The sequence below is a fragment of the Oncorhynchus keta genome, chromosome 10, assembly GCF_023373465.1.
Source record: "Oncorhynchus keta strain PuntledgeMale-10-30-2019 chromosome 10, Oket_V2, whole genome shotgun sequence".
Taxonomy (NCBI): domain Eukaryota; kingdom Metazoa; phylum Chordata; class Actinopteri; order Salmoniformes; family Salmonidae; genus Oncorhynchus; species Oncorhynchus keta.
Window position 1 is genome coordinate 12093620 of NC_068430.1, and position 21315 is coordinate 12114934.

Here is a 21315-nt window from a genome sequence, read left to right on the forward strand (position 1 = left end):
ACACGACAGTTACACTAGTTACACGACTGTTGCACTACAGTTACACTACAGTTACACGACAGTTGCACTACAGTTACACGACAGTTGCACTAGTTACACGACAGTTGCACTAGTTACACGACAGTTGCACTACAGTTACACGACAGTTACACGACAGTTGCACTAGTTACACTACAGTTACACTACAGTTACACGACAGTTGCACTAGTTACACGACTGTTGCACTACAGTTACACTACAGTTACACTACAGTTACACGACTGTTGCACTACAGTTACACTACAGTTACACGACAGTTGCACTAGTTACACGACTGTTGCACTACAGTTACACTACAGTTACACTACAGTTACACTACAGTTACACGACTGTTGCACTACAGTTACACGACAGTTACACTACAGTTACACTACAGTTACACGACAGTTGCACTACAGTTACACGACAGTTACACTACAGTTACACTACAGTTACACGACAGTTGCACTAGTTACACGACTGTTGCACTACAGTTACACTACAGTTACACGACAGTTGCACTAGTTACACGACTGTTGCACTACAGTTACACTACAGTTACACTACAGTTACACGACAGTTGCACTACAGTTACACTACAGTTACACGACAGTTGCACTAGTTACACGACTGTTGCACTACAGTTACACTACAGTTACACGACAGTTGCACTAGTTACACGACTGTTGCACTACAGTTACACGACAGTTACACGACAGTTGCACTAGTTACACGACTGTTGCACTACAGTTGCACGACAGTTACACGACAGTTACACGACAGTTGCACTAGTTACACTACAGTTACAGTTGCACTAGTTACACGACAGTTGCACTAGTTACACGACTGTTGCACTACAGTTACACGACAGTTGCACTAGTTACACTACAGTTACACGACAGTTGCACTACAGTTACACGACAGTTGCACTAGTTACACGACTGTTGCACTAGTTACACTACAGTTACACGACAGTTGCACGACAGTTGCACTAGTTACACGACTGTTGCACTAGTTACACTAGTTACACGACAGTTGCACTAGTTACACGACAGTTACACGACAGTTGCACTAGTTACACGACAGTTGCACTAGTTACACGACAGTTGCACTAGTTACACGACAGTTGCACTAGTTACACGACAGTTGCACTACAGTTACACGACAGTTGCACTAGTTACACGACAGTTGCACTAGTTACACGACAGTTGCACTAGTTACACGACAGTTGCACTACAGTTACACGACAGTTGCACTACAGTTACACGACAGTTGCACTAGTTACACGACTGTTACACTACAGTTACAGGACTTTATCAATTCACAAGATCATCACTAGGGCTAGGAGTTTTTCCAAAATGAGGGCCTGAAGATTTTCCTCAGTCAGGTTATGTGGCCAGGTAAAACCACTGGCACTGTCTGATTCCACTTAAAGTTGCCTGTAGTGATTAAACTGTGTTTACGGTCTACAACTAGGGCCGGCAGTTCGGGGAGTGTTTCTCTTACAGTTGGTGCGCAGGAAGGACGGAGGGAAGAAGCTGTCATTCATGAAGGTGGGGAAAGGAACAATCCGGACCATGTAGTCCGTCTCAAAGGCCAGGCCAGGGAAGTACTGAGAGTTCATCTTCTATCAGGAAATAACAAGGTGAAGGCATACTTCAGTCAGCCAGCACTTACAAAATAAATGATTACTTTGATTTATTATCAGCAGTCAAAATGGACGTGTTTCGGTCATCAAGTCTTGTAAGGGCTTCAGCACCCAAATACTTACTTACATTACTTGGAAAGTTGAGCTTTAGTTATTATGCATGTTATATTATACCAAGCTAGTTCACACACCTTCCAGATGTACAAATAAAATAAACCCTGTTGGCTGAATCTGTGCTGTGACTTACCACATTGCTGTAAGAAAAGTTGAGCTGTCGTGGGTCTTTGAGGATCATGTGCTGACACAGCTTCCCCTCTGGGTCCTTGTCCTCCAGGTAAACTCTGAAGCCCTTCACATGCTCTATACCTAGACACAACAACAAGTTCAACTTTATTTGACCCAGAGAGCAATTGGTTTCTCAGGAAAGAAGCATAAAAACAACACATAAAAACACAACAACACACAGTCCTAGTGAATACAATGAGCTAGTCCATAAAGTCCTAGTGAATACAATGAGCTAGTCCATAAAGTCCTAGTGAATACAATGAGCTAGTCCATAAAGTCCTAGTGAATACAATGAGCTAGTCCATAAAGTCCTAGTGAATACAATGAGCTAGTCCATGAAGTCCTAGTGAATACAATGAGCTAGTCCATGAAGTCCTAGTGAATACAATGAGCTAGTCCATAAAGTCCTAGTGAATACAATGAGCTAGTCCATAAAGTCCTAGTGAATACAATGAGCTAGTCCATGAAGTCCTAGTGAATACAATGAGTCCATGAAGTCCAGTGAATACAATAAGCTCCATGAGTGTGAATACAATGAGCTAGTCCATGAAGTCCTAGTGAATACAATGAGCTAGTCCATGAAGTCCTAGTGAATACAATGAGCTAGTCCATGAAGTCCTAGTGAATACAGCTATGAAGCCTAGTCCATAAAGTCCTAGTGAATACAATGAGCTAGTCCATAAAGTCCTAGTGAATACAATGAGCTAGTCCATAAAGTCCTAGTGAATACAATGAGCTAGTCCATAAAGTCCTAGTGAATACAATGAGCTAGTCCATAAAGTCCTAGTGAATACAATGAGCTAGTCCATAAAGTCCTAGTGAATACAATGAGCTAGTCCATAAAGTCCTAGTGAATACAATGAGCTAGTCCATAAAGTCCTAGTGAATACAATGAGCTAGTCCATAAAGTCCTAGTGAATACAATGAGCTAGTCCAAGAAGTCCTAGTGAATACAATGAGCTAGTCCATAAAGTCCTAGTGAAAACAATGAGCTAGTCCATAAAGTCCTAGTGAAAACAATGAGCTAGTCCATAAAGTCCTAGTGAAAACAATGAGCTAGTCCATAAAGTCCTAGTGAATACAATGAGCTAGTCCATAAAGTCCAGTGAAAACAATGAGCTAGTCCAAAAGTCCTAGTGAATACAATGAGCTAGTCCATCCAAAGTCCTAGTGAATACAATAAGCTAGTCCATAAAGTCCTAGTGAATACAATGAGCTAGTCCATAAAGTCCTAGTGAATACAATGAGCTAGTCCATAAAGTCCTAGTGGAATACAATGAGCTAGTCCATAAAGTCCTAGTGAATACAATGAGCTAGTCCATAAAGTCCTAGTGAATACAATAAGCTAGTCCATGAAGTCCTAGTGAATACAATGAGCTAGTCCATAAAGTCCTAGTGAATACAATGAGCTAGTCCATAAAGTCCTAGTAAATACAATAAGCTAGTCCATAAAGTCCTAGTGAATACAATAAGCTAGTCCATGAAGTCCTAGTGAATACAATGAGCTAGTCCATAAAGTCCTAGTGAATACAATGAGCTAGTCCATGAAGTCCTAGTGAATACAATAAGCTAGTCCATAAAGTCCTAGTGAATACAATGAGCTAGTCCATAAAGTCCTAGTGAATACAATAAGCTAGTCCATAAAGTCCTAGTGAATACAATGAGCTAGTCCATAAAGTCCTAGTGAATACAATGAGCTAGTCCATAAAGTCCTAGTGAATACAATAAGCTAGTCCATGAAGTCCTAGTGAATACAATGAGCTAGTCCATAAAGTCCTAGTGAATACAATGAGCTAGTCCATAAAGTCCTAGTGAAAACAATAAGCTAGTCCATAAAGTCCTAGTGAAAACAATGAGCTAGTCCATAAAGTCCTAGTGAATACAATGAGCTAGTCCATAAAGTCCTAGTGAATACAATGAGCTAGTCCATAAAGTCCTAGTGAATACAATGAGCTAGTCCATAAAGTCCTAGTGAAAACAATGAGCTAGTCCATAAAGTCCTAGTGAAAACAATGAGCTAGTCCATAAAGTCCTAGTGAAAACAATGAGCTAGTCCATAAAGTCCTAGTGAATACAATGAGCTAGTCCATAAAGTCCTAGTCCATGAATCCTAGTGAAATCAATAAGCTAGTCCATAAAGTCCTAGTGAAAACAATGAGCTAGTCCATAAAGTCCTAGTGAATACAATGAGCTAGTCCATAAAGTCCTAGTGAATACAATGAGCTAGTCCATAAAGTCCTAGTGAATACAATGAGCTAGTCCATAAAGTCCTAGTGAAAACAATGAGCTAGTCCATAAAGTCCTAGTGAATACAATGAGCTAGTCCATAAAGTCCTAGTGAAAACAATGAGCTAGTCCATAAAGTCCTAGTGAAAACAATGAGCTAGTCCATAAAGTCCTAGTGAATACAATAAGCTAGTCCATAAAGTCCTAGTGAATACAATAAGCTAGTCCATAAAGTCCTAGTGAATACAATGAGCTAGTCCATAAAGTCCTAGTGAATACAATGAGCTAGTCCATAAAGTCCTAGTGAATACAATGAGCTAGTCCATAAAGTCCTAGTGAATACAATGAGCTAGTCCATAAAGTCCTAGTGAATACAATGAGCTAGTCCATAAAGTCCTAGTGAATACAATGAGCTAGTCCATAAAGTCCTAGTGAATACAATAAGCCAGTCCATGAAGTCCTAGTGAAAACAATGAGCTAGTCCATAAAGTCCTAGTGGAATACAATGAGCTAGTCCATAAAGTCCTAGTGAATACAATGAGCTAGTCCATAAAGTCCTAGTGAATACAATAAGCTAGTCCATAAAGTCCTCGTGAAAACAATGAGCTAGTCCGACAGAGATGGCCGCCTCGCTTCGCGTTCCTAGGAAACTATGCAGTTTTTTTTTTTTTTACGTGTTATTTCTTACATTGGTACCCCAGGTCATCTTAGGTTTCATTACGTACAGTCGAGAAGAACTACTGAATATAAGATCAGCGTCAACTCACCATCAGTACGACCAATAATATGTTTTCCGCAACACGGATCCTGTGTTCTGCCTTACAAACAGGACAACGGAATGGATCGCATGCAGCAACCCAAGAAAACGACTCCGAAAGAGGGAAACGTAGCGGTCTTCTGGTCAGACTCCGAACAAGGGCACATCGCGCACCACTCCCCAGCATTCTTCTTGCCAATGTCCAGTCTCTTGACAACAAGGTTGACGAAATCCGAGCAAGGGTAGCATTCCAGAGGAACATCAGAGACTGCAACGTTCTCTGCTTCACGGAAACATGGCTTACTGGGAAGACGCTATCCGATGCGGTGCAGCCAACGGGTTTCTCCACGCATCGCGCCGACAGAAACAAACATCTTTCTGGTAAGAAGAGTGGCGGGGGCGTATGCCTCATGACTAACGCGACATGGTGTGATGAAGGAAACATACAGGAACTCAAATCCTTCTGTTCATCTGATTTAGAATTCCTCACAATCAAATGTAGACCGCATTATCTTCCAAGAGAATTCTCTTCGATTATAATCACAGCCGTATATATCCCCCCCAAGCAGACACATCGATGGCTCTGAACGAACTTTATTTAACTCTTTGCAAACTGGAAACCATTTATCCGGAGGCTGCATTCATTGTAGCTGGGGATTTTAACAAAGCTAATCTGAAAACAAGACTCCCTAAATTTTATCAGCATATCGATTGCGCAACCAGGGGTGGTAAAACCTTGGATCATTGTTACTCTAACTTCCGCGACGCATATAAGGCACTGCCCCGCCCCCCTTTCGGAAAAGCTGACCACGACTCCATTTTGTTGATCCCTGCCTACAGGCAGAAACTCAAACAAGAGGCTCCCACGCTGAGGTCTGTCCAACGCTGGTCAGACCAAGCTGACTCCACACTCCAAGACTGCTTCCATCACGTGGACTGGGACATGTTTCGTATTGCGTCAGATAAAAATATTGACGAATACGCTGATTCGGTGTGCGAGTTCATTAGAACGCGCGTCGAAGATGTCGTTCCCATAGCAACGATAAAAACATTCCCTAACCAGAAACCGTGGATTGATGGCAGCATTCGTGTGAAACTGAAAGCGCCAACCACTGCTTTTAATCAGGGCAAGGTGTCTGGCAACATGACCGAATACAAACAGTGCAGCTATTCCCTCCGCAAGGCTATTAAACAAGCTAAGCGTCAGTACAGAGACAAAGTGGAATCTCAATTCAACGGCTCAGACACAAGAGGCATGTGGCAGGGTCTACAGTCAATCACGGACTACAAGAAGAAACCCAGCCCAGTCACGGACCAGGATGTCTTGCTCCCAGGCAGACTAAATAACTTTTTTGCCCGCTTTGAGGACAATACAGTGCCACTGACACGGCCTGCAACGAAAACATGCGGTCTCTCCTTCACTGCAGCCGAGGTGAGTAAGACATTTAAACGTGTTAACCCTCGCAAGGCTGCAGGCCCAGACGGCATCCCCAGCCGCGCCCTCAGAGCATGCGCAGACCAGCTGGCCGGTGTGTTTACGGACATATTCAATCAATCCCTATACCAGTCTGCTGTTCCCACATGCTTCAAGAGGGCCACCATTGTTCCTGTTCCCAAGAAAGCTAAGTTAACTGAGCTAAACGACTACCGCCCCGTAGCACTCACTTCCGTCATCATGAAGTGCTTTGAGAGACTAGTCAAGGACCATATCACCTCCACCCTACCTGACACCCTAGACCCACTCCAATTTGCTTACCGCCCAAATAGGTCCACAGACGATGCAATCTCAACCACACTGCACACTGCCCTAACCCACCTGGACAAGAGGAATACCTATGTGAGAATGCTGTTCATCGACTACAGCTCGGCATTCAACACAATAGTACCCTCCAAGCTCGTCATCAAGCTCGAGACCCTGGGTCTCGACCCCGCCCTGTGCAACTGGGTACTGGACTTCCTGACGGGCCGCCCCCAGGTGGTGAGGGTAGGCAGCAACTTCTCCTCCCTGCTGATCCTCAACACGGGGGCCCCACAAGGGTGCGTTCTGAGCCCTCTCTTGTACTCCCTGTTCACCCACGACTGCGTGGCCACGCATGCCTCCAACTCAATCATCAAGTTTGTGGACGACACAACAGTGGTAGGCTTGATTACCAACAACGACGAGACGGCCTACAGGGAGGAGGTGAGGGCCCTCGGAGTGTGGTGTCAGGAAAATAACCTCACACTCAACGTCAACAAAACTAAGGAGATGATTGTGGACTTCAGGAAACAGCAGAGGGAACACCCCCCTATCCACATCGATGGAACAGTAGTGGAGAGGGTAGCAAGTTTTAAGTTCCTCGGCATACACATCACAGACAAACTGAATTGGTCCACTCACACTGACAGCGTCGTGAAGAAGGCGCAGCAGCGCCTCTTCAACCTCAGGAGGCTGAAGAAATTCGGGTTGTCACCAAAAGCACTCACAAACTTCTACAGATGCACAATCGAGAGCATCCTGGCGGGCTGTATCACCGCCTGGTACGGTAACTGCTCCGCCCTCAACCGTAAGGCTCTCCAGAGGGTAGTGAGGTCTGCACAACGCATCACCGGGGGCAAACTACCTGCCCTCCAGGACACCTACACCACCCGATGTTACAGGAAGGCCATAAAGATGAGCTAGTCCATCAAGTCCTAGTGGAATACAATGAGCTAGTCCATCAAGTCCTAATGGATTACAACGAGCTAGTCCATCAAGTCCTAATGGAATACAATGAGCTAGTCCATCAAGTCCTAATGGAATACAATGAGCTAGTCCATCAAGTCCTAATGGAATACAATCAGCTCGTCCATCAAGTCCTAATGGAATACAATGAGCTAGTCCATCAAGTCCTGATGGAATACAATGAGCTAGTCCATCAAGTCCTAGGGCTGACAGCCATCAATACTACTATACACAGTAAGCCTACAAGTAGTCCACTTTAGAGGCAGCACTAAGCAAGCCATAGTTGTCTAATAAGTCAAGTTATCTGTATCTTGTCAACAACATATCAACAATGTGCTGACAAAAACAAAAAACATCATCAGCATCAACATGAAAAACATTACCATCGTTCTCCTCAACATCATCATTCCTAGCCTTCTACCTTCTCTTCCCTGTATTTAAAAGGGCAGTGGCCATAGTGGTGAAGAAGTGCTTGCACCTGTTAGTCTAAACAGTGGGGAATCTAAACAGGGAGCCAGAGGGTAAGACCTGGAACTCATGCTGTAGGGGCTGGGCACAGACAGAGAGGATGGAACTCATAGTGTAGGGGCTGGGCACAGTCAGACAGGATGGAACTCATAGTGTAGGGGCTGGGCACAGACAGACAGGATGGAACTCATAGTGTAGGGGCTGGGCACAGACAGACAGGATGGAACTCATAGTGTAGGGGCTGGGCACAGACAGACAGGATGGAACTCATAGTGTAGGGGCTGGGCACAGACAGACAGGATGGAACTCATAGTGTAGGGGCTGGGCACAGTCAGACAGGATGGAACTCATAGTGTAGGGGCTGGGCACAGACAGACAGGATGGAACTCATGCTGTAGGGGCTGGGCACAGTCAGACAGGATGGAACTCATAGTGTAGGGGCTGGGCACATACAGACAGGATGGAACTCATGCTGTAGGGGCTGGGCACAGTCAGACAGGATGGAACTCATAGTGTAGGGGCTGGGCACAGACAGACAAGATGGAACTCATAGTGTAGGGGTGGGCACAGACAGACAGGATGGAACTCATAGTGTAGAGGCTGGGCACAGTCAGACAGGATGGAACTCATAGTGTAGGGGCTGGGCACAGACAGACAGGATGGAACTCATGCTGTAGGGGCTGGGCACAGTCAGACAGGATGGAACTCATGCTGTAGGGGCTGGGCACAGACAGACAGGATGGAACTCATGCTGTAGGGGCTGGGCACAGTCAGACAGGATGGAACTCATAGTGTAGGGACTGGGCACAGACAGACAGGATGGAACTCATGCTGTAGGGGGTGGGCACAGACAGACAGGATGGAACTCATGCTGTAGGGGCTGGGCACAGTCAGACAGGATGGAACTCATGCTGTAGGGGCTGGGCACAGTCAGACAGGATGGAACTCAGTGTAGGGACTGGGCACAGACAGACAGGGTGGAACTCATAGTGTAGGGACTGGGCACAGACAGACAGGATGGAACTCATAGTGTAGGGACTGGGCACAGACAGACAGGATGGAACTCATGCTGTAGGGGCTGGGCACAGTCAGACAGGATGGAACTCATAGTGTAGGGGCTGGGCACAGTCAGACAGGATGGAACTCATAGTGTAGGGGCTGGGCACAGACAGACAGGATGGAACTCATGCTGTAGGGGCTGGGCACAGACAGACAGGATGGAACTCATAGTGTAGGGGCTGGGCACAGACAGACAGGATGGAACTCATAGTGTAGGGGCTGGGCACAGACAGACAGGATGGAACTCATAGTGTAGGGGCTGGGCACAGACAGACAGGATGGAACTCATAGTGTAGGGGCTGGGCACAGACAGACAGGATGGAACTCATAGTGTAGGGGCTGGGCACAGACAGACAGGATGGAACTCATAGTGTAGGGGCTGGGCACAGACAGACAGGATGGAACTCATAGTGTAGGGGCTGGGCACAGACAGACAGGATGGAACTCATAGTGTAGGGGCTGGGCACAGACAGACAGGATGGAACTCATAGTGTAGGGGCTGGGCACAGTCAGACAGGATGGAACTCATAGTGTAGGGACTGGGCACAGTCAGACAGGATGGAACTCATAGTGTAGGGACTGGGCACAGTTAGACAGACAGGATGGAACTCATAGTGTAGGGGCTGGGCACAGTCAGACAGGATGGAATGCATAGTGTAGGGACTGGCACAGTCAGACAGGATGGAACTCATAGTGTAGGGACTGGGCACAGTCAGACAGGATGGAACTCATAGTGTAGGGACTGGGCACAGTCAGACAGGATGGGACTCATAGTGTAGGGGCTGGGCACAGGATTCTACCTTCCTCACAAGTTGTCTATTAGACAGGTCAGACAGACCTGTGTGGATTCTACATTCCTCCTCCTTGTCTGTAGTACAGGTCAGACAGACAGGATGGATTCTACATTCCTCCTCCTTGTCTGTAGTACAGGTCAGACAGACAGGATGGATTCTACATTCCTCCTCCTTGTCTGTAGTACAGGTCAGACAGACAGGATGGATTCTACATTCCTCCTCCTTGTCTGTAGTACAGGTCAGACAGACAGGATGGATTCTACATTCCTCCTCCTTGTCTGTAGTACAGGTCAGACAGACAGGATGGATTCTACATTCCTCCTCCTTGTCTGTAGTACAGGTCAGACAGACAGGATGGATTCTACATTCCTCCTCCCTGTCTGTAGTACAGGTCAGACAGACAGGATGGATTCTACATTCCTCCTCCCTGTCTGTAGTACAGGTCAGACAGACAGGATGGATTCTATTCCTCCTCCTTGTCTGTAGTACAGGTCAGACAGACAGGATGGATTCTACATTCCTCCTCCTTGTCTGTAGTACAGGTCAGACAGACAGGATGGATTCTAGTCTGTAGTACAGGTCAGACAGACAGGATGGATTCTACATTCCTCCTCCTTGTCTGTAGTACAGGTCAGACAGACAGGATGGATTCTACATTCCTCCTCCTTGTCTGTAGTACAGGTCAGACAGACAGGATGGATTCTACATTCCTCCTCCTTGTCTGTAGTACAGGTCAGACAGACAGGATGGATTCTACATTCCTCCTCCTTGTCTGTAGTACAGGTCAGACAGACAGGATGGATTCTACATTCCTCCTCCTTGTCTGTAGTACAGGTCAGACAGACAGGATGGATTCTACATTCCTCCTCCTTGTCTGTAGTACAGGTCAGACAGACAGGATGGATTCTACATTCCTCCTCCTTGTCTGTAGTACAGGTCAGACAGACAGGATGGATTCTACATTCCTCCTCCTTGTCTGTAGTACAGGTCAGACAGACAGGATGGATTCTACATTCCTCCTCCTTGTCTGTAGTACAGGTCAGACAGACAGGATGGATTCTACATTCCTCCTCCTTGTCTGTAGTACAGGTCAGACAGACCTGACTGATGAGGGATTTGGGCCAAAACGTGATAACAGCACAAATAAAGTGAAGAACCATGTAAAGATACACACATTTTACTACCCGTGTGGGGTCTTAACATTTATTTCCATTCAAAATCCTATTTTCCCTAAGCCCAACTACTAACCCCAACTACTAACCTCAACTACTAACCCCAACTACTAACCCCTAACCCCCAACTACTAACCCCTAACCCCCAACTACTAACCCCTAACCCCAACTACTAACCCCTAACCCCAACTACTAACCCCAACTACTAACCTCAACTACTAACCCCTAACCCCAACTACTAACCCCAACTACTAACCCCAACTACTAACCCCAACTACTAACCCCAACTACTAACCCCAACTACTAACCCCTAACCCCAACTACTAACCCCTAACCCCAACTACTAACCCCTAACCCCAACTACTAACCCCAACTACTAACCCCTAACCCCAACTACCCTCAACTACTAACCCCTAACCCCAACTACTAACCTCAACTACTAACCCCTAACCCCAACTACTAACCCCAACTACTAACCCCAACTACTAACCCCAACTACTAACCCCTAACCCCAACTACTAACCCCTAACCTCAACTACTAACCCCTAACCCCAACTACTAACCCCAACTACTAACCCCAACTACTAACCCCAACTAACCCCAACTACTAACCCCAACTAAACCCAACTACTAACCCCAACTACTAACCCCAACTACTAACCCCAACTACTAACCCCAACTACTAACCCCTAACCCCAACTACTAACCCAACTACTAACCCCTAACCCCAACTACTAACCCCAACTACTAACCCCTAACCCCAACTACTAACCCAACTACTAACCCCCCCAACTACTAACCTCAACTACTAACCCCTAACCCCAACTACTAACCCCAACTACTAACCCCTAACCCCAACTACTAACCTCAACTACTAACCCCTAACCCCAACTACTAACCTCAACTACTAACCCCTAACCCCAACTACTAACCCCAACTACTAACCCCTAACCCCAACTACTAACCTCAACTACTAACCCCTAACCCCAACTACTAACCCCAACTACTAACCCCTAACCCCAACTACTAACCTCAACTACTAACCCCTAACCCCAACTACTAACCTCAACTACTAACCCCTAACCCCAACTACTAACCTCAACTACTAACCCCTAACCCCACTACTAACTACTAACACCAATTATTAACCCCTAACCCCCAACTACTAACCCCTAACCCTAACTACTACTAACCCTGACTACTAATCCCAACCCTACTAACCCCAACTACTAACCCCAACTACTAACCTCAACTACTAACCCCAACTACTAACCCCTAACCCCCAACTACTAACCCTAACCCTAACTACTACTACTAATCCCAACCCTAACTACTAATCCCAACCCTAACTACTAATTGTGACACTAACCCTAAAATAGCTTTTGTCCTCGTGGGGATATGGGAAATATCCCCTCTTGGTAGAATTGTCCTTGTTTTACTATCCTTGTGGGGACTTTTGGTGATTTCCGGAACCCACAAGAATAGTAACACACACACACACACACACACACACACACACACACACACACACACACACACACACACACACACACACACACACACACACACACACACACACACACACACACACACACACACGGCAGGCATCAAACACATTTCGAGACCTTTTTTCTTCCTTTTTATGAGAGACCATAATATGAACCAGCAGGAGGAAGAGTCTGTGCCCTGGCAGAGTACTTGACATGGGTTCAAATACTATTTGCAATCTTTCAAATACATTGAGCATTTGTTTTAATAATAATAATACTAGATGTGACTTATATAGCACTTTGAAAGGACCCAAAGTAGCTTTACAAGTGTAGAAACTAAACAAACAAAAAAACAGATGAAAAAAACAGAACACCAGACTAACAACAGGAAGACACAGAGATGAAAAAAACAGAACACCAGACTAACAACAGGAAGACACAGAGATGAAATAAACAGAACACCAGACTAACAACAGGAAGACACAGAGATGAAATAAACAGAACACCAGACTAACAACAGGAAGACACAGAGATGAAATAAACAGAACACCAGACTAACAACAGGAAGTCACAGAGATGAAATAAACAGAACAACACCAGACTAACAACAGGAAGACACAGAGATGAAATAAACAGAACAACACCAGACTAACAACAGGAAGACACAGAGATGAAAAAAACAGAACACCAGACTAACAACAGGAAGACACAGAGATGAAAAAAACAGAACAACACCAGACTAACAACAGGAAGACAGAGATGAAATAAACAGAACAACACCAGACTAACAACAGGAAGACACAGAGATGAAATAAACAGAACACCAGACTAACAACAGGAAGACACAGAGATGAAAAAACAGAACACCAGACTAACAACAGGAAGACACAGAGATGAAATAAACAGAACAACACCAGACTAACAACAGGAAGACACAGAGATGAAATAAACAGAACAACACCAGACTAACAACAGGAAGACACAGAGATGAAATAAACAGAACAACACCAGACTAACAACAGGAAGACACAGAGATGAAAAAACAGAACAACACCAGACTAACAACAGGAAGACACAGAGATGAAATAAACAGAACACCAGACTAACAACAGGAAGACACAGAGATGAAATAAACAGAACAACACCAGACTAACAACAGGAAGACACAGAGATGAAATAAACAGAACACCAGACTAACAACAGGAAGACACAGAGATGAAATAAACAGAACACCAGACTAACAACAGGAAGTCACAGAGATGAAATAAACAGAACAACACCAGACTAACAACAGGAAGACACAGAGATGAAATAAACAGAACAACAACCAGACTAACAACAGGAAGACACAGAGATGAAATAAACAGAACAACACCAGACTAACAACAGGAAGACACAGAGATGAAAAAACAGAACACCAGACTAACAACAGGAAGACACAGAGATGAAATAAACAGAACAACAACCAGACTAACAACAGGAAGACACAGAGATGAAATAAACAGAACAACACCAGACTAACAACAGGAAGACACAGAGATGAAAAAACAGAACACCAGACTAACAACAGGAAGACACAGAGATGAAATAAACAGAACACCAGACTAACAACAGGAAGACACAGAGATGAAATAAACAGAACAACACCAGACTAACAACAGGAAGACACAGAGATGAAATAAACAGAACAACACCAGACTAACAACAGGAAGACACAGAGATGAAATAAACAGAACAACACCAGACTAACAACAGGAAGACACAGAGATGAAAAAACAGAACACCAGACTAACAACAGGAAGACACAGAGATGAAATAAACAGAACACCAGACTAACAACAGGAAGACACAGAGATGAAATAAACAGAACACCAGACTAACAACAGGAAGACACAGAGATGAAATAAACAGAACACCAGACTAACAACAGGAAGACACAGAGATCAAATAAACAGAACAACACCAGACTAACAACAGGAAGACACAGAGATGAAAAAACAGAACACCAGACTAACAACAGGAAGACACAGAGATCAAATAAACAGAACACCAGACTAACAACAGGAAGACACAGAGATGAAAAAAACAGAACACCAGACTAACAACAGGAAGACACAGAGATCAAATAAACAGAACAACACCAGACTAACAACAGGAAGACACAGAGATGAAAAAAACAGAACACCAGACTAACAACAGGAAGACACAGAGATGAAAAAACAGAACACCAGACTAACATAAAACAGAAGACACAGAGATCAGACTAACAACAGGAAGACACAGAGATGAAAAAAACAGAACACCAGACTAACAACAGGAAGACACAGAGATCAAATAAACAGAACAACACCAGACTAACAACAGGAAGACACAGAGATGAAATAAACAGAACACCAGACTAACAACAGGAAGACACAGAGATGAAATAAACAGAACAACACCAGACTAACAACAGGAAGACACAGAGATGAAAAAAACAGAACACCAGACTAACAACAGGAAGACAGAGATGAAAAAAACAGAACAACACCAGACTAACAACAGGAAGACACAGAGATGAAATAAACAGAACAACACCAGACTAACAACAGGAAGACACAGAGATGAAAAAACAGAACACCAGACTAACAACAGGAAGACACAGAGATGAAAAAACAGAACAACACCAGACTAACAACAGGAAGACACAGAGATGAAAAAACAGAACACCAGACTAACAACAGGAAGACACAGAGATGAAAAAACAGAACACCAGACTAACAACAGGAAGACACAGAGATGAAAAAACATAACACCAGACTAACAACAGAAGACACAGAGATGAAAAAACAGAACACCAGACTAACAACAGGAAGACACAGAGATGAAAAAACAGAACACCAGACTAACAACAGAAGACACAGACTAACAACAGGAAGACACAGAGATGAAAAAACAGAACACCAGACTAACAACAGGAAGACACAGAGATGAAATAAACAGAACACCAGACTAACAACAGGAAGACACAGAGATGAAATAAACAGAACAACAACCAGACTAACAACAGGAAGACACAGAGATGAAATAAACAGAACAACACCAGACTAACAACAGGAAGACACAGAGATGAAATAAACAGAACAACACCAGACTAACAACAGGAAGACACAAAGATGAAAAAAACAGAACACCAGACTAACAACAGGAAGACACAGAGATGAAAAAACACAGACTAACAACAGGAAGACACAGAGATGAAATAAACAGAACACCAGACTAACAACAGGAAGACACAGAGATGAAAAAACAGAACACCAGACTAACAAAGACAGGAAGAAAAAACACAGAGATGAAATAAAGACAGAGACATGAAAAAACAGAACAACAGACTAACAACAGGAAGACACAGAGATGAAATAAACAGAACAACACCAGACTAACAACAGGAAGACACAGAGATGAAATAAACAGAACAACACCAGACTAACAACAGGAAGACACAGAGATGAAATAAACAGAACAACACCAGACTAACAACAGGAAGACACAAAGATGAAAAAAACAGAACACCAGACTAACAACAGGAAGACACAGAGATGAAAAAACATAACACCAGACTAACAACAGGAAGACACAGAGATGAAAAAACAGAACACCACCAGACTAACAGGAAGACACAGAAACATAAAACAAAGAGAAGGGAAAGAGTGATGTGTCAGTGTCTGAGTGAGCGAGCAGGTGTGTCTTAGCCTGTCTGGAGTGCCAGGTGGGCAGGATTTGCTCTTTAAGCACTCCTCGGTTGATTCATAGCAACAGGCAAGCAAGCAAAGCTACGCTTTATAAATTGATTTGAAATAGCATTTGAACCCAGGTTTGCGGAAGACAGGAGGGAGGGTGTCTGCGTGCCAAGGGAGCATTCCCGTGCCCTTCAAAGTGTGCCAGCGCACCTCCCTGTTAATTATGTTTCTGCTTTATCAGTCCGAGGCAACAGCAGAGGCAGAAAACACACATTCCCTGTGGCTCCTGTTACCTCGGTGGGGAGCGGAGGCTCTGTGTATGTGTGTTCAAGCTGAGGAGCTGAAAGAGCCTCCTCTTTGTGGTGGCTGTAACACACACCTCCTCCTCTCCTCCACACAGATACCATCAGCCTCACCGTCAACACACACACACACACAGAGAGACACAGAGAGAGACACAGAGAGAGAGAGAGAGAGAGAGAGAGAGAGAGAGAGAGAGAGAGAGAGAGAGAGAGAGAGAGAGAGAGAGAGAGAGAGAGAGAGAGAGAGAGAGAGAGAGACAGAGAGAGAGAGAGACAGAGAGAGAGAGAGAGAGAGAGAGAGACAGAGAGAGAGAGAGACAGAGAGAGAGAGAGACAGAGAGAGAGAGACAGAGAGAGAGAGAGAGACAGAGAGAGAGAGACAGAGAGAGAGAGAGAGAGAGAGAGAGAGAGAGAGAGAGAGAGAGAGAGAGAGAGAGAGAGAGAGAGAGAGAGAGAGAGAGAGAGAGAGAGAGAGAGAGAGAGAGAAAAAAATAACTGGGAAGAAAGAGCTGTCGAACTGGTTGGGTTGTCTGTCTCCAGGCATGTTTTTGTCCTGGGGCCGGAAGCTTCAGCTCCCTCCCTCCTCTCTTTCCCTCTTATCCTTTTATTTTCCTCCATCAATGTGTAACCCTCTACCTGAGCAGTGTCCCAAGGATTAACCCCCAGAGAACAACAAGCTGCATTGTCCTGGGGATCAGCCAAGGCTTCGCGTTACCAAGTTCAATTGCGCCTCAGCATACGGAAGCAGAGGAGGCCTCCCTTTCTCTTAGTCTTGCTCTCTCTCTGTCACACAGGCACAGATCGCGTGCAAACAGAGACAGTCAAGACAAACACACACACACATTCTTTCACAGACTAATCACAGCTTTGTTGTGTAGGGTATGGATCTCTTCCCTGTCAGGGGCCTGCTGGGGAAGTAACCTGGGTCTTTGATCAGTACCAACAACAAAGGGCTGGGGAAGTAACCTGGGTCTTTGATCAGTACCAACAACAAAGGGCTGGGGAAGTAACCTGGGTCTTTGATCAGTACCAACAACAAAGGGCTGGGGGAGGTAACCTGGGTCTTTGATCAGTACCAACAACAAAGGGCTGGGGAAGTAACCTGGGTCTTTGATCAGTACCAACAACAAAGGGCTGGGGGAGGTAACCTGGGTCTTTGATCAGTACCAACAACAAAGGGCTGGGGAAGTAAACAACAAAGGGCTGGGGGAGGTCTTTGATCAGTACCAACAACAAAGGGCTGGGGGGGAAACCTGTAACCTGGGGGAGTCTTTGATCAGTACCAACAACAAAGGGCTGGGGGCTGGGGAGGTAACCTGGGTCTTTGATCAGTACCAACAACAAAGGGCTGGGGAGGTAACCTGGGTCTTTGATCAGTACCAACAACAAAGGGCTGGGGAAGGGTAACCTGGGTCTTTGATCAGTACCAACAAAAAGGGCTGGGGAAGGGGTCTTTGATCAGAAACCAAAGGGCTGGGGAGGTAACCTGGGTCTTTGATCAGTACCAACATCAAAGGGCTGGGGAAGTAACCTGGGTCTTTGATCAGTACCAACAAAAAAGGGCTGGGGGAGGAAACCTGGGTCTGTGATCAGTACCAACATCAAAGGGCTGGGGAAGTAACCTGGGTCTTTGATCAGTACCAACAACAAAGGGCTGGGGGAGGAAACCTGGGTCTGTGATCAGTACCAACAACACAGGGCTGGGGGAGGTAACCTGGGTCTGTGATCAGTACCAACAACACAGGGCTGGGGGAGGTAACCTGGGTCTGTGATCAGTACCAACAACACAGGGCTGGGGGAGGTAACCTGGGTCTGTGATCAGTACCAACAACACAGGGCTGGGGGAGGTAACCTGGGTCTGTGATCAGTACCAACAACACAGGGCTGGGGGAGGTAACCTGGGTCTGTGATCAGTACCAACAACACAGGGCTGGGGGAGGTAAACTGGGTCTGTGATCAGGACAAGCCCAACACAGGGCTTTGAAGATTAGCCTTTTCTCTCTTCTCCTCTCCTCTCCTGTCCCCAAACCTCTTTCCTCTACAAACTCTACTCCCTTCAACCCAGCCTGCCCTGAAATACTGAAGATAAACATAAACCACTCCTGTGTGTCACCAGGCGTAGAAAGCAAACACACACGTGCACATACCAAGGTTTTGAAATGTTATGGTGTCTCCCAAATGTCATGTGATCTATCAAAAACAATTTAACAGTAGGCCTACCACTAACTTTTGCATGGGGAAATTTTTCCCTCCCTGAATGACTGCTCATATCTAATCACAGAGGGACTTTTTTCATCTCCAGTCCATAACTACTCTAGAAAACAGCTAACTTCATACAATTCCACACATTTTCCCATAAAACAAAGAGAAAAATGTGCAGGTTTATAGCTAATCTCATGCCTTACGGGGGGGATGCTGCGGTGTGTGATAGGCCAGTGAGCATAGCTGTACATACCTCATACCCAGAGGTCCTGGGCATCTACTTTATGTCATCATGGTGAACGTTCTAATTCCATAGACAGTGCAGGTGTAGATGGCTTGGTTACGTACCTAGAGGGCTGCTCATCCAGTGGACCACCACAGCAGCCTGGCTGTCACAGGAGAGGTGGCTGAACGTCACATTGTTCACCTCATAGATGGCATGCTTCCCCAATGGGCTCCAGTTCACAGAGCAATCTGGCAGAGACGAACAGAGGAGAGAAGAAAGAGGACGTATCACCATTAGACTGTTAAAAGACAGAGAGAAGGTTGATGGACATAGATTAAAAAAAATATTTTCAATTTCAAAACAACCTTTATTAGCAGAAGCAGAGGCCCTTCCGACCTCATCTACCACACAGATAACCCACCTCACACCACAGATCACAACAGAGAGAGAAGAGAAGAACGAGGATGGATCAGAGAGCTCAGAACAGAGAGCATGGTTAAGATGGAGAGGTCAGAACAGAGAGCATGGTTAAGATGGAGAGGTCAGAACAGAGAGCATGATTAAGATGGAGAGTTCAGAACAGAGAGCATGATTAAGATGGAGAGGTCAGAACAGAGAGCATGGTTAACAAGGAGAGTTCAGAACAGAGAGCATGGTTAAGATGTAGAGTTCAGAACAGAGAGCATGATTAAGATGGAGAGTTCAGAACAGAGAGCATGGTTAAGATGGAGAGTTCAGAACAGAGAGCATGGTTAAGATGGAGAGTTCAGAACAGAGAGCATGATTAAGATGGAGAGTTCAGAACAGAGAGCATGATTAAGATGGAGAGGTCAGAACAGAGAGCATGGTTAACAAGGAGAGTTCAGAACAGAGAGCATGGTTAAGATGGAGAGTTCAGAACAGAGAGCATGGTTAAGATGGAGAGGTCAGAACAGAGAGCATGATTAACATGGAGAGGTCAGAACAGAGAGCATGGTTAAGATGGAGAGTTCAGAACAGAGAGCATGGTTAAGATGGAGAGGTCAGAACAGAGAGCATGGTTAAGATGGAGAGGTCAGAACAGAGAGCATGGTTAAGATGGAGAGGTCAGAACAGAGAGCATGATTAAGATGGAGAGTTCAGAACAGAGAGCATGGTTAAGATGGAGAGGTCAGAACAGAGAGCATGGTTAAGATGGAGAGTTCAGAACAGAGAGCATGGTTAAGATGGAGAGGTCAGAACAGAGAGCATGATTAACATGGAGAGGTCAGAACAGAGAGCATGGTTAAGATGGAGAGTTCAGAACAGAGAGCATGGTTAAGATGGAGAGGTCAGAACAGAGAGCATGGTTAAGATGGAGAGTTCAGAACAGAGAGCATGATTAAGATGGAGAGTTCAGAACAGAGAGCATGGTTAAGATGGAGAGGTCAGAACAGAGAGCATGGTTAAGATGGAGAGGTCAGAACAGAGAGCATGGTTAAGATGGAGAGGTCAGAACAGAGAGCATGGTTAACAAGGAGAGGTCAGAACAGAGAGCATGGTTAAGATGGAGAGGTCAGAACAGAGAGCATGGTTAAGATGGAGAGGTCAGAACAGAGAGCATGGTTAAGATGGAGAGGTCAGAACAGAGAGCATGGTTAAGATGGAGAGGTCAGAACAGAGAGCATGATTAAGATGGAGAGGTCAGAACAGAGAGCATGGTTAAGATGGAGAGGTCAGAACAGAGAGCATGGTTAAGATGGAGAGGTCAGAACAGAGAGCATGGTTAAGATGGAGAGGTCAGAACAGAGAGCATGGTTAAGATGGAGAGGTCAGAACAGAGAGCATGGTTAACAAGGAGATGGTCAGAGACAGAACAGAGCATGGTTAAGATGGAGAGGTCAGAACAGAGAGCATGATTAAGATGGAGAGGTCAGAACAGAGAGCATGGTTAAGATGGAGAGTTCAGAACAGAGAGCATGGTTAAGATGGAGAGGTCAGAACAGAGAGCATGGTTAACAAGGAGAGGTCAGAACAGAGAGCATGGTTAAGATGGAGAGGTCAGAACAGAGAGCATGGTTAAGATGGAGAGGTCAGAACAGAGAGCATGGTTAACAAGGAGAGGTCAGAACAGAGAGCATGGTTAAGATGGAGAGGTCAGAACAGAGAGCATGATTAAGATGGAGAGGTCAGAACAGAGAGCATGGTTAAGATGGAGAGGTCAGAACAGAGAGCATGGTTAAGATGGAGAGGTCAGAACAGAGAGCATGGTTAAGATGGAGAGGTC

General features: G+C 45.1%; 1 protein-coding gene across 2 annotated transcripts in view; it reads right to left on the reverse strand.

Moving 5' to 3' along the window:
- The window catches only part of il17rd (interleukin 17 receptor D), a 76578-nt gene that overhangs the window by 18888 nt on the left and 36375 nt on the right, over positions 1 to 21315 (reverse strand). For both annotated transcript variants that reach the window (XM_052526495.1, XM_052526496.1), the window contains exons 3-5: positions 19193 to 19318; positions 1914 to 2032; positions 1525 to 1645 (exon numbers count right to left, since the gene is read on the reverse strand). In XM_052526495.1, the coding sequence (XP_052382455.1) occupies positions 1525 to 1645; positions 1914 to 2032; positions 19193 to 19318 (366 nt within the window). The remainder of the gene's footprint in view (positions 1 to 1524; positions 1646 to 1913; positions 2033 to 19192; positions 19319 to 21315) is intronic.